At 34.0% G+C, this 13,604-nt stretch overlaps 1 protein-coding gene across 8 annotated transcripts in view; it reads right to left on the minus strand.

Annotated features, from left to right (window-relative positions):
- The window catches only part of ipo8 (importin 8), a 161,215-nt gene that overhangs the window by 88,303 nt on the left and 59,308 nt on the right, over positions 1–13,604 (minus strand). For all 8 annotated transcript variants that reach the window (XR_011346521.1, XR_011346522.1, XR_011346524.1 and 5 more), the window contains 2 exons: positions 12,795–12,889; positions 9,592–9,676 (listed from right to left, as the gene is read on the minus strand). Coding sequence is in view for 4 of the 8 variants with exons in the window: in XM_069903133.1 (XP_069759234.1) it covers positions 9,592–9,676; positions 12,795–12,889 (180 nt within the window). In the remaining 4 variants the exon portion in view is untranslated. The remainder of the gene's footprint in view (positions 1–9,591; positions 9,677–12,794; positions 12,890–13,604) is intronic.

Genomic DNA, 13,604 nt, shown 5'->3' on the forward strand with positions numbered 1-13,604 from the left:
GATAAAAATAAAGGAGAAGGAGTATAAAATCAGTTTATTTACAGATGACATCATAGACAGAACCAGAAATATCAAAAAAAGAACTACATAACATAAGAAATTGAAGGAGTATAGAGAAATATCGGGGTACAAGATCAACACAAATAAAAGTGAAGTGATGCCAATTAGTAATGTGGATTATACAAAATTTAAAAAAGAATCACCATTTAAATGGCAAACACAAGCAATCCGATACCTAGGTGGTAGGTTAGATCATAATTTAAGTCACTTGTACAAATTAAATTATCAGCCACTAATAAAGAAATTACAGGAAGACTTAGAACATTGGAAAAAATGACCCCTAACGTTGATAGGGAGGGTAAATTGAATTAAAATTAATGTCGTCCCAAGGATATAATACTTATTTCAATCATTACCAATTCCCTTAACAGAGAAATTCTTTAATGAACTAAAGAGAATAATAAGGAAATTTTTATGGAAAGGGGGGAAAACCCAGGATAGCGTTAGATAAATTAACAGAGAGGTACATCCAAGGTGGTTTGCAGTTACCAAACTTTAAAATTATAGAGCAGCACAATTAAGGTATTTTTCAGATTTTTAATCAGACAAGGGAAAAACCAGATTGGACTAAGACAGAGCTAGATAAAATAGGGAGAAGGTACCGGAACATATACTTTATAAGTGGGATGAAAAGCTGGTACGATATAAAAGCTCACCAGTATTGCATCATTTACTCAATATATGGAAAAAGAGTCATTTAGAAAGGAAAAAAACAAATTACCAAATACCAAAATTATTACTGATGCAAAATCAGCTAATCCCTTTTACAATAGATAACCTTTCCTTTAGAAAATGGGAGATAAAAGGAATTAAAAGAATAGAAACTTTTTTGGGAAATAATTTATTAACATTTGAACAATTGAAATACAAATATGGAATAACTCATGGTACAATGTTTGCATACCATCAACTGAAAGCCTACTTAAAGGATAAATTGGGAAACAGACTGTGATTACCAGAAGGAAGCAGCTTTGAATATGTGATTACAGACACAATGATAATTAAAAGATTTATAACGAACATGTATATCAAGCTGCAAGATAAAGAAAATGATTAAATAAGCTATAAGCCCAAACAAAAGTGGGAAAAGGATTTAAACATAAAGATAAATGAAACATAGGAAAAGTTATGCTCTGGATCTATGAAGAATATAATCAACACAAAGTTACGCATGATACAATATAATTGGTTACACTGTCTATATATCACGCCCCAAAAGTTAAATAAATGGGATCCAATATTATCAGATAGATGTTTTCACTGTAAGAAGGAAATGGGAACAACAGTACAAGCAATTTGGGCATGTGAGAAAGTGAAAAAGTTTTGGGAAGATCTAAATCAGATATTAAATAAAATCACAAAAAGCAACATAGCAAAAAATCCAGAGATCTTTCTTCTAATATAAGAAGTAAGGAATTAGGCCTCAAACTGGATGAAGCGCAAAAAAGGATTATTATAATAGCCTTAGCTGTAGCAAAAAAATGTATAATGACAACTTGGAAATCGGAAGAGAGCCTGAGAATACAGCAATGGTACATGGAAATGAATAAATGTTGGAAAAAATAACATATAATTTAAAAAATAAAGTCACATTATTTGAACAATTTGGGAACCGTACATGGAACATAACAGAGAGGGGTTGCCTCGGATCTCAACCCCCTAAAATGATAAGAAGACAAAATGACCTGATCCAGTGTGTAAAAGTAGACGACACATTTTTCTTGTTTATTTTTCATTGTGTGATGACATTGTTTAATGGTTTTATTGTATTGTATATGTTGAATGTTTATTGGTTTTGGAGGGGGTGGGAAGGGGGGAGGGAAGGTAGGGGGGGAAAAAGGAAGAAAATGCCACTGTGCATATTTAAGAGGGAAATGTTTGTATGTATTTTGGTTGATACAGTTCACAGTGTGAAAAATAAAAAATTATATAATAAAAGAGCTGTGTGTTCATGCTGCTGATTCATGACTGCACTGTCAGATTAATTTCTATGACAGAGAATTTTGAGTATATAAATATGTTAGAGTAGGTCACATACAAACACTTTAAAACAGATCTTCCCCATGGTAGATGTACCGGCTCCAGAGGTTTTGCAAGAGCTTTTGAAGAGTTTTGTTGTTTGCAAAAGGCAACAGATGAAAGAGCATGTCAGAGCCAATGTTGCCTGGAAGAGACTTGCTGTGGTAAGAGAGTTGTGTGGTTTTGCATGCAGAGAGAGTCAAATAGGCTTTCTCTCAGGGAGTCAGAGAGAGAGAGAGGGACAGACAGACAGACAGAGATCACCTACAGCCAGCAGTCAGCAGCTGGGACTGGAACAGGACAAGCTGGCAAGCCCAGTTGTAAGAAGGCCTGGTCAAAGCCCTTGTGGTTCATGAAAGAGGAGAGGACTGGCTATCTAATGTTTCCCTTGGAATGTGAAACAAAAAGGAATTCTGTGGTGACCTGATAGAAAGAGGTTATAATCTGGAGAACCCTGAGGGGGAAAGTTTTGTCAGCAAGATAGTGAAGTGCCTGATTAAAAAGGAACAACTAATCTCTCTCTGAAAACCGACACAAGAAACAATAACCATTTACCTTTCAAGCACCAAAGCCTGGTGAACTTTATAAATGTTAAATTCTGTGGACGGTATAAGAATTGCCTGCAACCAATGAACTTGGAGGAATAAGAAGTGAGATTGGACTGTGAGCCAAAGAACTTTTCAGAACTTACACACACATTACATACACGTGCGCTTAGAATTAGAAGGGGGTTTGGAAGGGGGTACAAGAGCATCAAAATCAGGCTGTGACACTGATGAATTGTATCTTGTAGTCTTGGCTTTTTTTATAATAAATATAATTTCTTATTTATTCCTTCACCATGAACCACGTAATAATATATACAAATATTCAGTATTAATATATAGTGACATTTTCATTTTCACCCTCCCCCACCCTCCCACCCCCTATAACTTAAAGCAGGAAAAAAAATGAAGAAATAAATAAATGATAGAAGAAAACAAAGAAAAAGAAATCTTGTCATCCAATATTTCATATTTAATTATTTTCATAATTTTCACGTCAAGAGATGGAGGTCTGAAATTGGCGATTTCTAATAAACTCTATGTATGGTTCCCAAATTTGTTCAAATAGAGCTTTTAGATTGTAGGTAATTTTTTTTCTAATGGAATGCACTTGTTCATTTCGATGTACTATTGTTGTATTTTTACAGTTGCTTCCGTTCTCAAAGTTATCATTTTGCACTTTTTTGCTACTGCAAGTGCAATCATAATAAATCTTATTTGAACCCTGTCTAATTTTAGACCTAATTCTTTATCTTTTATATTGTTTAACAGGAAGATTTTTGGGTCTTTTGGTATCCTATTTTTTTGTTATTCTATTTAATATTAGGTTTAAATCTTCTCAAAAGGATTTCACTTTTGTACATGTCCAAATTGAATGTATTATTCTTCCAATTTCTTGTTTACAACGGAAGCATTTAGCCGATATTGTTGGATTCCATTCTTTTAACTTTTGAGGTGTAACCTATAGTCTATGGAGCCAATTGTATTGTATCATATGAAACAGAGTATTTATTGTATTAACCTGCACATAGTTCCTTCCAGGTTTCATTCTTTATTCATATATTTAAATTTTTTTCCCATCCTTGTTTGGGTTTATATATTGCATCGTCATTTTCCTTGTATTGCAATTTGCTCTACACGTTTGTGATCATTGTTTTTACTTTCGCAGATAATATGCAAATATTGTAGCATGTGATATTCCATACTTATTTTTTAACTGTTCAAATGTCAATAAATGATTTCCTAAAAAGCAATCTTTTATTCTTTTAATTCATTTTCTTGCCCATTATTTAAAAAAATAGATTGTCTATTGTAAAAGGAATTAATGGGGTTTACATTAATAACATTTATGGTATTTGATAATTTATCATCTTTTGTTCCAGATGTATTCTCTTCCATATTTTTAGTATATAATGTGGTATTGGTTGATTGTTATGTTGCACCAGTTTCTCATCTGATTTATAGAGTAAATGTTTAGGGACCTTTTCTCCTAATTTATATAATCCTATTTTGAGCCAAGTCGGTTTTTCTCCCGTCTGATAAAAATCTGATAAATATCTTAACTGTGCTGCCCTGTAATCGTTTTTGAAATTTGGTATCTGCAAATCTCCTTTTTATATGCCCATGTTAATTTTTCCAAAGCCACTCTTGATTTTTATACCCTTCCATAGAAACTTTCTTATTAATTTGTTTAATTTCATAAAAAATTCCCTGCATTGGTAGTATTTGGAACAGGTATTGTTGCCGTAGAATTACATTCATCTTGATGCAGTTTACTCTTCCTATTAAAGTTAGTGGTAAATCTTTCCATTTCTCCAAGTCTTCATTATTAACAGTTGGTAATTTAATTTATAACAATTATTTAAATGATTATCTATCCTGATACCCAAGTAAAGTATGGCCTGTGATTGCCATTTAAAAGGGGATTCCCTTTTACATTTTCTATAATCGACTTTGTTCATTGGCATCACCTCACTTTTATCAATATTAACCTTGTGTCCTGATATCACCCCATGTTCTTTCAATTTTGTATATAGCATTTTTATTGATTTATCGGGGTCCCTTAAATATACTATTAGAGCATCCTCAAATAAACTGATTTTAAATTCTTCCTCTTTTACTTTTATTCCCTTTATCATAGGTTCTTTTCTTATCAGCTCTGCCAATAGTTCTATAGCAAAAGCAAACAGGGAAGGTGATAATGGGCATCCCTGTCTTGTTGACCGACTCAATTTAAGTGGTCTGAAACATATCCATTTGTTACCACTTTTGCCACAGGACCATATATAGTGCTCTAATCCAATTAATAATTTTTTCCAGTAATTTGAATTTCTGTAGTATTTTAAAAAGACAACTCCATTCAACCCAAACAAAGGCTTTCTCTGCATCAAGAGCTATTTCCAGAGTTGGTGTTTTATTTGTGCTGAATGGATCAAAATTAATAAATTTACAGACATTATCTGCTGCTCTTCTATTTTTAACAAATCCTGTCTGATCTAGCGTCACTAACTTCGATAAACAATCTGTTAATCTATTCACTAGTAATTTTGCAATTAATTTATAGTCTATATTAGGTAGAGATATTGGTTTATATGAAGCCAGTGACAATGGGTCTTTTCCTGTTTTTGGAATTACTGTCATTATTGCCATTTTACATGAGTCAGGAAAATTCTGGGTCTCTTCCACCTGTTTCATTACTTCTAAGAGGGCCAGAATTAATAGATGATTGAACACCTTATAAAATTCAGTGGGAAATCCATCTTTGCCTGGCACTTTATTATTTGGTAATGTCATTAATGAATTATGTATTTCTGTAATTGTCAGGGGCTTTAGTAATTTATTTTGATCTTCCAATTGTAATTGAAGTAAAATTCATCTATTTTGTCATTCTTCCCTGGGTTTTTGGTTTGATACAATTGCTTATAAAATTTTTTAAAAATTTCCATTAATCTCTAATGGGTTATCTAATGGGATCTCATGATCTGTTTATCCTCCCTTCCTTGTTGCTGTAATAGTCCTTGTTGCTTGTTCTGTTTTTAGTTCCTAAGCCAAAATTTTGTGGGTTTTCTCTCCTCATTCATAATATCTTTGCTTTGTTTTCATATTTTTCTCCACTTGGTATGCTTGCAATGTATCATATTTAATTTTTTCTCTGTCAATTCTCTCTTGTTCTCTATATCTTCCCTTCTCATTAAATCTTTTTCTATAGTTACTATCTCTTTTTTCCAAGTGCTCTATTTCCCGATCATATTCTTTTTTAATCTTGGTCATATAACTAATTCTTTGTCCCCTAATAAAGGCCTTCATTGCATCCAATAATATAAATTTGTCTGTTACAGAATTTGCATTTGTCTCAAAATATATTTTAATTTGTTGTTCTATGTATTCCCGAAAGTCTTGCCTTTTTAACAATATGGGGTTTAGCCTCCATCTATATGTTTTCGGCGGAATATCCTCTAAAGCATTTGTCAATAACAAAGGAGTCTGATAAATGTTTTGCCTTACATTCGATCTTTCGAATTCTCCCTTGAATCTGCGCTGACAACAAGAACAAATCAATCCTAGAATAGGTTTTTATGTCTGTTTAAATAATCTGAATAATCTCTTGTTTTGGATATTGTTTTCTCCATATATCAATTATCTTCATATCATGCATTGAATTTAATGTAAATTGAGCTGCTTTATTTTTTGCAGTTTTCTTCCTGGTTTTATCTATTGATATGGGTCAAGGTTAAAATTAAAGTCTCTTCATAGTAAGATATGTCCCTGTGTGCCTGCTATCTTTAAAAAATGTCCTGCATAAATTCCTGGTCATCTTTATTTGGTGCATAAATGTTCAAAAAGTTCCAAGATTCTGAATAGATCTGGCACATCATCATTACATATCTACCTGCTGGGTCTGTTATTACTTCCTTTATCTTAATTGGCAAATTCTTATTAACTAATATAGCTACTCCCCTGGCTTTTGAATTGTACGATGATGCAACTACGTGACCTACCCAGTCTCTTCAGTTTGAGATGTTCTAACTCAGTTAAGCGTGTTTCTTGTATGAATGATATGTCTATTTTGTCCTTTTTAAGTAGTGCTAGTAACTTTTTTCTCTTAATTTTATTGTGAATTCCATTAATATTAAGTCATATAGTTCAATGTATTCATTTTACCCATCCATTTTCACCTCTATCCCACTTCTTCAACCCCCCCATTTCCCTTCTTCTAAAATCACTCTTTAGATTGTGTTATCGTGTATACTAAAGAGTAAGAACAATTAGTAGGAAAATAACAAAAAATATAAAAAGATTAAAGAATAATATTAAAGAAAACAACATTAAATTCCCCTTTAATGAGTTGTCCTTGCTACCTCGCAAGACAACCACAACTCCCTTTTCTTCGTGGGTTGTGGTGTATACTGCAAATGTCAACAGATTTCGCAGTGGACAGATCCTCACCCGTCTCCAGCCCTCCCCGAGAAATCACTATATTCTTAAAAATATAACAAAACATTTTTTCTTCTTTTTCCTTAAAAGTCTATAATCAAGCTACTAACATTCAAACATATTTATATACATTATTTTAACAGTCCTTTTATTATTTTCTTTACTCCTCTTCTTGCTGTTTATTTGGCAATTAATCTGCAAAATGGCGAGTTTCTTCTGGATCTGAAAACAGTCTATTTTTCTCACCGGCGATGAATATCTTCAACACTGTTGGATGCCGTAATACAAAGTTGTAACCTTTTCTCCATAGTACAGTTTTTATTAAGTTAAACTTGTTTCGCTTCTTTAAAAGTTCAAAGCTTATATTTGGGTAAAAAAAAATTCCATTGTACTCCAATGGTTCCTTGCTTTCTTTCACTCTTCTAATAGGCAGTTCCAATATTTTCTCTCTTGTTGTGTATCCCAGTAGTTTTATTAGTATAGAACGTGGTTTCTGCTGTGGTTGCGGGCTTTGGCACCAATGCTCTGTGGGCTCTTTCAATTTCTATTTCTTCTTGGAGTTCTTCTACTCCCAAGATCTGTGGGTTCCATCTTTTTATAAATCCTTCTATATCTGCCCCTTCTTTCAGACCCACTATTTTTATATTATTACATCTGCTAAAATTCTGTAAAATGTCAATTTTCTAGGCCAATAAGTCATGTGTCTTCTTAATCTTCTTATTTCTATCTTCCAATTCTTCTCTTAATTCATTTACCTCCATTTCCACACCTATCACTCTGTCTTACACTTCTTCACTTCCCTTTCTCATTTCTGCCATAGCCTTCTTCATTCTTTGAATTTTTATATCTGTCTCTTGCAGTTTTTTTTTATATAAACGGTTCTTAACTCAGCCATTATTGTTTCCATTAAGATCTTTATTTGACTATCAAAATATTCCTCATCCACCATCTTTCTTTGTTTTTTATCTTGTACTTTTTCTTGTATTTCTTAATCTTCGTCTTGCTCTTCTTTCTCTTGTTCCATGACTTGGCTCCATATTGATCTTGCTTCTATTGTTGCCTTCCCCATGGCCTCTCCCATTATAGAGTCAACATCCGGCTGTCAGCGTCTTCTTTAGTATGCGTAACGTGCATGGGCAATGCTGGCATTTCTTTTTCTGGCTTCACAAGCCTGTGTTCCATACCACCCTGTTGGACATTGCCCCCGAGCTTTCTGCTTACTGGCTTCGCAGCTCGGGCCATCCTTTTCGGGAGAGCTCCCTGCTCACGGACTCCAGTAAGACCTTCGTCTTTTTTCTCCCCAGTGATTTCTTCACCTCTTCTTTACTTGTCATTGTAGATTTTCTTTCTTTGGAGCCATCTTCAGGTTCTTCTTATACTGGTTATTTTGCAACTTTTTTATGTTTTACTTCTCAGCTTTGTTTTTCTGCCTTTTTTTAAACTTTCTCTGTGGAGGGCTGGTTTTTCCTAAACAACCAATTCTCCATCATGTGACCACCTCGTCTTGGCTCTCTTATAAATGAAACTGAGCAATTTATTCCAGTTTATACAAATATATTTTATACCATCTTTTAAGTATGTTTGTGATTGTTATGTGCGCTGTTCATATATATATATATATATATATATATGATCCAAAGAAGATTCAACAAACTTTAAAGGAATTTCTTCTTCTTCCAGTCAGAGATAGGCAATACCCTATCTTGAGACCAACACCCAAGATATAAGCCTTAGAGATAAAGGAAAAAATCTCTCGATTTGTCCCATCAATCCCATGACTCAGGCCATACCCAATGAATCACAGAAGACATATTATTCACTCAAGTGTATTTATTTCTACTTCGCAAAACAGACAAATAATCAGTTACTTGTCTAATCCAGAAATTACAAAAATTCTTTACTATGATTAAACAGCATTTATTTACTTAACGAGCCTCTTTTCCTTGACTCTGCCACTTCATTTTAACAGTGAACTTATGGATAGAAATGTAACAAAGTGAAAATTTTGTTAAATTGACAGCACTTAAGTCTAGGTCTGAAGAATGTGAAGGAGAGCTCCAAATAGGAGACTAATACTCATGTAAAGTGACACTCAGCTGAGGGAGTGTTACACAATGGACAAGTGTGCATTTTTAAACAAAACATTAAAAACCAATGGCCTATACATTTGTTCCATTTAAAGTAAAATATACTATTTGCTACTATAATTGAAGAGCAAGGATTTCTCATTGTGACAAGGTCAACAATTCCTTTCACAACTAAAACGGCTAAACAGATTAAAAAATCATTTACCACGTAGCTCTTATTGGGAGGATGCTGATACAATAGTCCAGCTGCACTTTCCCACATAACAGCCACTAGAATTCAGAAATGATATGATGTGTGAAGCATTTGGGGGCCAAAGGATGATACAAAGGCAAACATTATTTTCTTTAATTCAGATAATGGCTCAATAATGCAGAACTGGAGAATGTATTAATTCTGCAAATAAACAACTCAAAAATCCACTTCCACGCCCAGACTGTGCTCTTACCTGCTGAATGCCCACAACATACGTTTTAAAAAAGAATTGCGAAAACTCTATGTACTCTTTTGTAACATTTCCAGGGCTTCCATACCTGCAAAGAAAGCAATATTAAGAATGCAATAACCAAATTATATATTAAAAAAAACCTGAATTTAAATAAGCACACACAAAATAAAAAACCTATTTGTTGCATTCATACAAGAAATAAATGTCAATAGGGGTTTTATATTTCAACGCAATAAGGCTTGTTATAATTTGTTATAGAATTACTTCCAGGATATCAGAACAAGTCAACCCTTGTGGCAATCTCTCCATTATTTTCACATAATCCCTTTGAATTACTGTAAATCAACACCAGTATTGATCAACAATTATTGTTCAGCATTTCCAGTTTGCCCAGGGAAACATATTTAGGAAAAGTCCAATACAATACATCGAGCGGCATGGTTAGCCTAGCAGTTAGCACAATGCTGTTGCAGAGTCAGCGACCGGGGTTCAAATCCAGCACTATCTGTAAAAAGTTTGTACATTCTCCTTGTGTCTGCGTGGGTTTTCCTTGGAGGCTTCAATTTCCTCCCACTGTTCAAAACATACCAGGGGTGCAAGTCGATTGGGTGTAATTGGGCGGCGCGAGCTCGTGGACTGAAAGGGCCATCCTGTATGTCTAAATTTAAATTTAAAAATGTAAATATAAAATTTAATTTCAGTAAGTAATTAATTTCAAACTATTCGCTCCTTTTGTGTGAAATATTCAGACTACTCCTTGATCTTCAGATTCTCAGAGTGTCATAATGCTACTCAATAATTTATTACAAGACAATCCTTTCATCCCAATTATCAATCTGCATTTATTCCAGAGCAGGTCTATTCTTCCTTAGATACAGAGACCAAAATTGCACACAGCTCTCAATGCGATCTCACCAAAACTCTAAACCTATGCAAGATTTAATTTTGTTCTCCAACCTCTGCAATAAAGGCCAACATTCCACTTGCCTTCTTCTCACTGCTTTTTCTTTCTGCATCTCGCAATGGCAGACCAAACTTTTTGCTTTTTAACCAATGCTCTATTCCACTGAATGTGCTTCTTTCAACTCCTTAAGTCCTGATTTAATGCAACCATTTTCTACTACATTCACTGGGTTCCCATTTATCTTTCCCCTCCCCCACTACTCTGCAGGTCTAGCCTTAAAAAAAATGGAAGGTATTTCAAACAGAATTTCATCTTTTCAAAAAAATATACCCATTCTATTAAACTATTATTTTTACAGGTTCCCAATTCCTACAACATCAATGATGAATTCCAGTTTTTTGCCAATAGGTATCAGCCCAAACAGATGACAAGTTTTCTATTACTTTTCTTTCATCTTTGGTTTTTCTCTTATGACTAGCACATTTATTGTGCTTTCTGCATTGGAGACATACAAAATAGTTCTTTAATGTTTCAGGCATTTGTTCATTTATATTTTAGCTCACAAAGGAATTTAGATCTGAAGGGAATTTTGAAATATTTCAGTCAAACTTTGTCATTTTTGCCTGCTGGTGAACCCGTGAAGCTAATTTTCCGATCTATTTTCTCAATGCACTCTTGATACCTATTTAATTAGCCTGATGTCCATGTGTTGGGTGAATCTTTAAAACTGGATACAAACCCACTCACCCAATTCCACTCATTACCTCTGACCCATTAGTCTATGTTCCTCCCCACTTTTCCCATATCTACCCCCACTTCTTATTCAGATATCTGGGTGATTTTTGGCACTCTTGAGACAGGGTCAGGCTGTGCAACCTGTTGAGTTTCTCCAGCACTTTTGCATACAGCACTGGACTCCAGCATCTGCAGATTTTCTGGTTTATACACAAAAGGGTATAATTTTGTGATCATACTTCCTCACAGATTTGTGTACTAGATTAGTGATCAATCTTGCCTCATTACATTGGGAAAGTTCTTAAACATTGCTTTCTAGTTTCTATTTGTAACAATATATCATTTTTAAAAATCTTAAATGTTTTGAATTAACAAATCTTCCAAACTAATTTTGCCAATTGAATTCTCCCTGAATATGCGAAGATTAAAGTCCCCCATACTTTGTGCATGAAAGCAAATTTTGAAGAGAAACAGCATCAATGAAATTTAACTCTATAAAAGAGATAAATGAAAGTCCTTGAGAGAAATCTTATGATTTTCATAGCTTCATCCTTTAAACTCAGTCCCCCCTTGGTCTCTTTTCGATCACAGACATTCCCTTTGTTTTTGAACTTGCTAAAGGTTCTCAATCAACGCTTTTTGTCTCTTGACAGGGTGATCCTAATCTGCTAAATATTTCCAGAATTTTCTATTTTTATTTCACATACTCAGCATTTGCAGTTTTTTTGCTTTTTCATTACAGGCGCAAGTTTTATTTCAGTGATGGGCTAGTTGGTCATTTGCATTGTTCTTGAATCGCATGGTGATATTAATATGAGATTTTAGTAGGGTTTTGAAATAGAAGGTCCCATTTTGTCAACTTGATCAAATTATTCAATGGGATTAGAACGCAGGCAGAAACAAGATATCCAGTCAATATTTGTCCCTGAAATTTCAAAAAGTGTTTGATAAATTGCTGCTTAAAAGGGATTGGGTACAAGCTGGCATGGCAACAATGTTAAATTGAGCAATGAAAACTTGCCTGACTTTGAGCTTGAATCTATATTTAAATTGTACAAGGTTTGCATTTGTAAAGGTTATCCAATTACAGTACACCATACTACCCGTGATTCACAACTGCCACACAGGAGAAAATTTCTCACAAAGATTTAAGTAACCTCTTGGAGTTCTTTGTTTTCCTTGGTGAGGAGAAATTTCAGTGAGCTACTTTCTTAATTTTATAAATTGTGTTTGCTCATCTAATTCTAGAGGATGGTGTAATGGAAGGAATGGGAAATGATGGCTAGGGACTGGGCTGCATTGGAATCAAAGGAAGTTTTAATTTGTCATATATTTAGAAGAAACAAAATTACTGATGTTTTCAGCTCCTAAAGCTAAGCCATTGCAGAAACATGATCAGGATAAGTTCAAAATAACAAAAAGAAATTCCTGGGCTGCAAGGGCTTGAAAAAAAAATCTTTCATGGAGCAGACTATTATGTCAGGGCACAAAGTTAATCATGTTATGACCTTCTGTTGCTCATGACTGAACAACAGCATTCAAATCTATGTGATCTACACAATACCTTTCGAAAAGTCTTGTAACCAAGTGCAAAGCCCATTTCTTACACTTCCACCATACCAGTTCAGGTCGGTCATCTTCATCCACTTGTAAGGTTTCCTGTAAATTTGAGGAACCAATGTAAAATGTTACCTGTTTAATTCCTTCCACTGTACTGCGATAACCTTTTGCCCCAATAACATTGTTACTGAACCAGAACACAACAAAAGGCACTGCAAAATCTCACAGCACTCAATTTTCAATCTCATAGATTAATGTACTATTTCAAATGAAGACACTTCTCAGCTTTTTAAGGTCTGAATGACATTAAATATTACACCATCACTTCATTTATGGGATTATAATGCAATTGTCACAAGAGTCATTCTGTAGTTCTTCGGGAAAACAGTAATTGGATGGAAAAACTTTAATGTTATGCAATACATGTGATTCTTCTATTAATATTTTATCTCAATAAATGGAATGAAGATGGTTAAACAGAGTCGAAAGATCGAAGATTTCAAGCAAAGGAATGACGTAGCTTTGCCCAGATGTTCCCAAAGTAATGCAGAAATGTAAAACTCAAAACACTTTGCAAGCACAATCCAAATTTAGAACCTGTCTCTAACAGTACTGTTTGGTGCAAGAGCAGACACAATTTGAACAATTCACATGCTCAACATCATAGTTTGTGTAAATCTCTGGCGAAACATATGCTAGCATGGTGGGCTGTCAAAATCTACCATTTTGATAGATCTGTGACCCAATTCCACAAAAACATTTTGTGAACAGAAACTATTCATTTTTTATTTAAAATTAAAACTTGACAATTTTG

This window comes from Narcine bancroftii, chromosome 11 (assembly GCF_036971445.1).
Source record: "Narcine bancroftii isolate sNarBan1 chromosome 11, sNarBan1.hap1, whole genome shotgun sequence".
NCBI classification, from domain to species: domain Eukaryota; kingdom Metazoa; phylum Chordata; class Chondrichthyes; order Torpediniformes; family Narcinidae; genus Narcine; species Narcine bancroftii.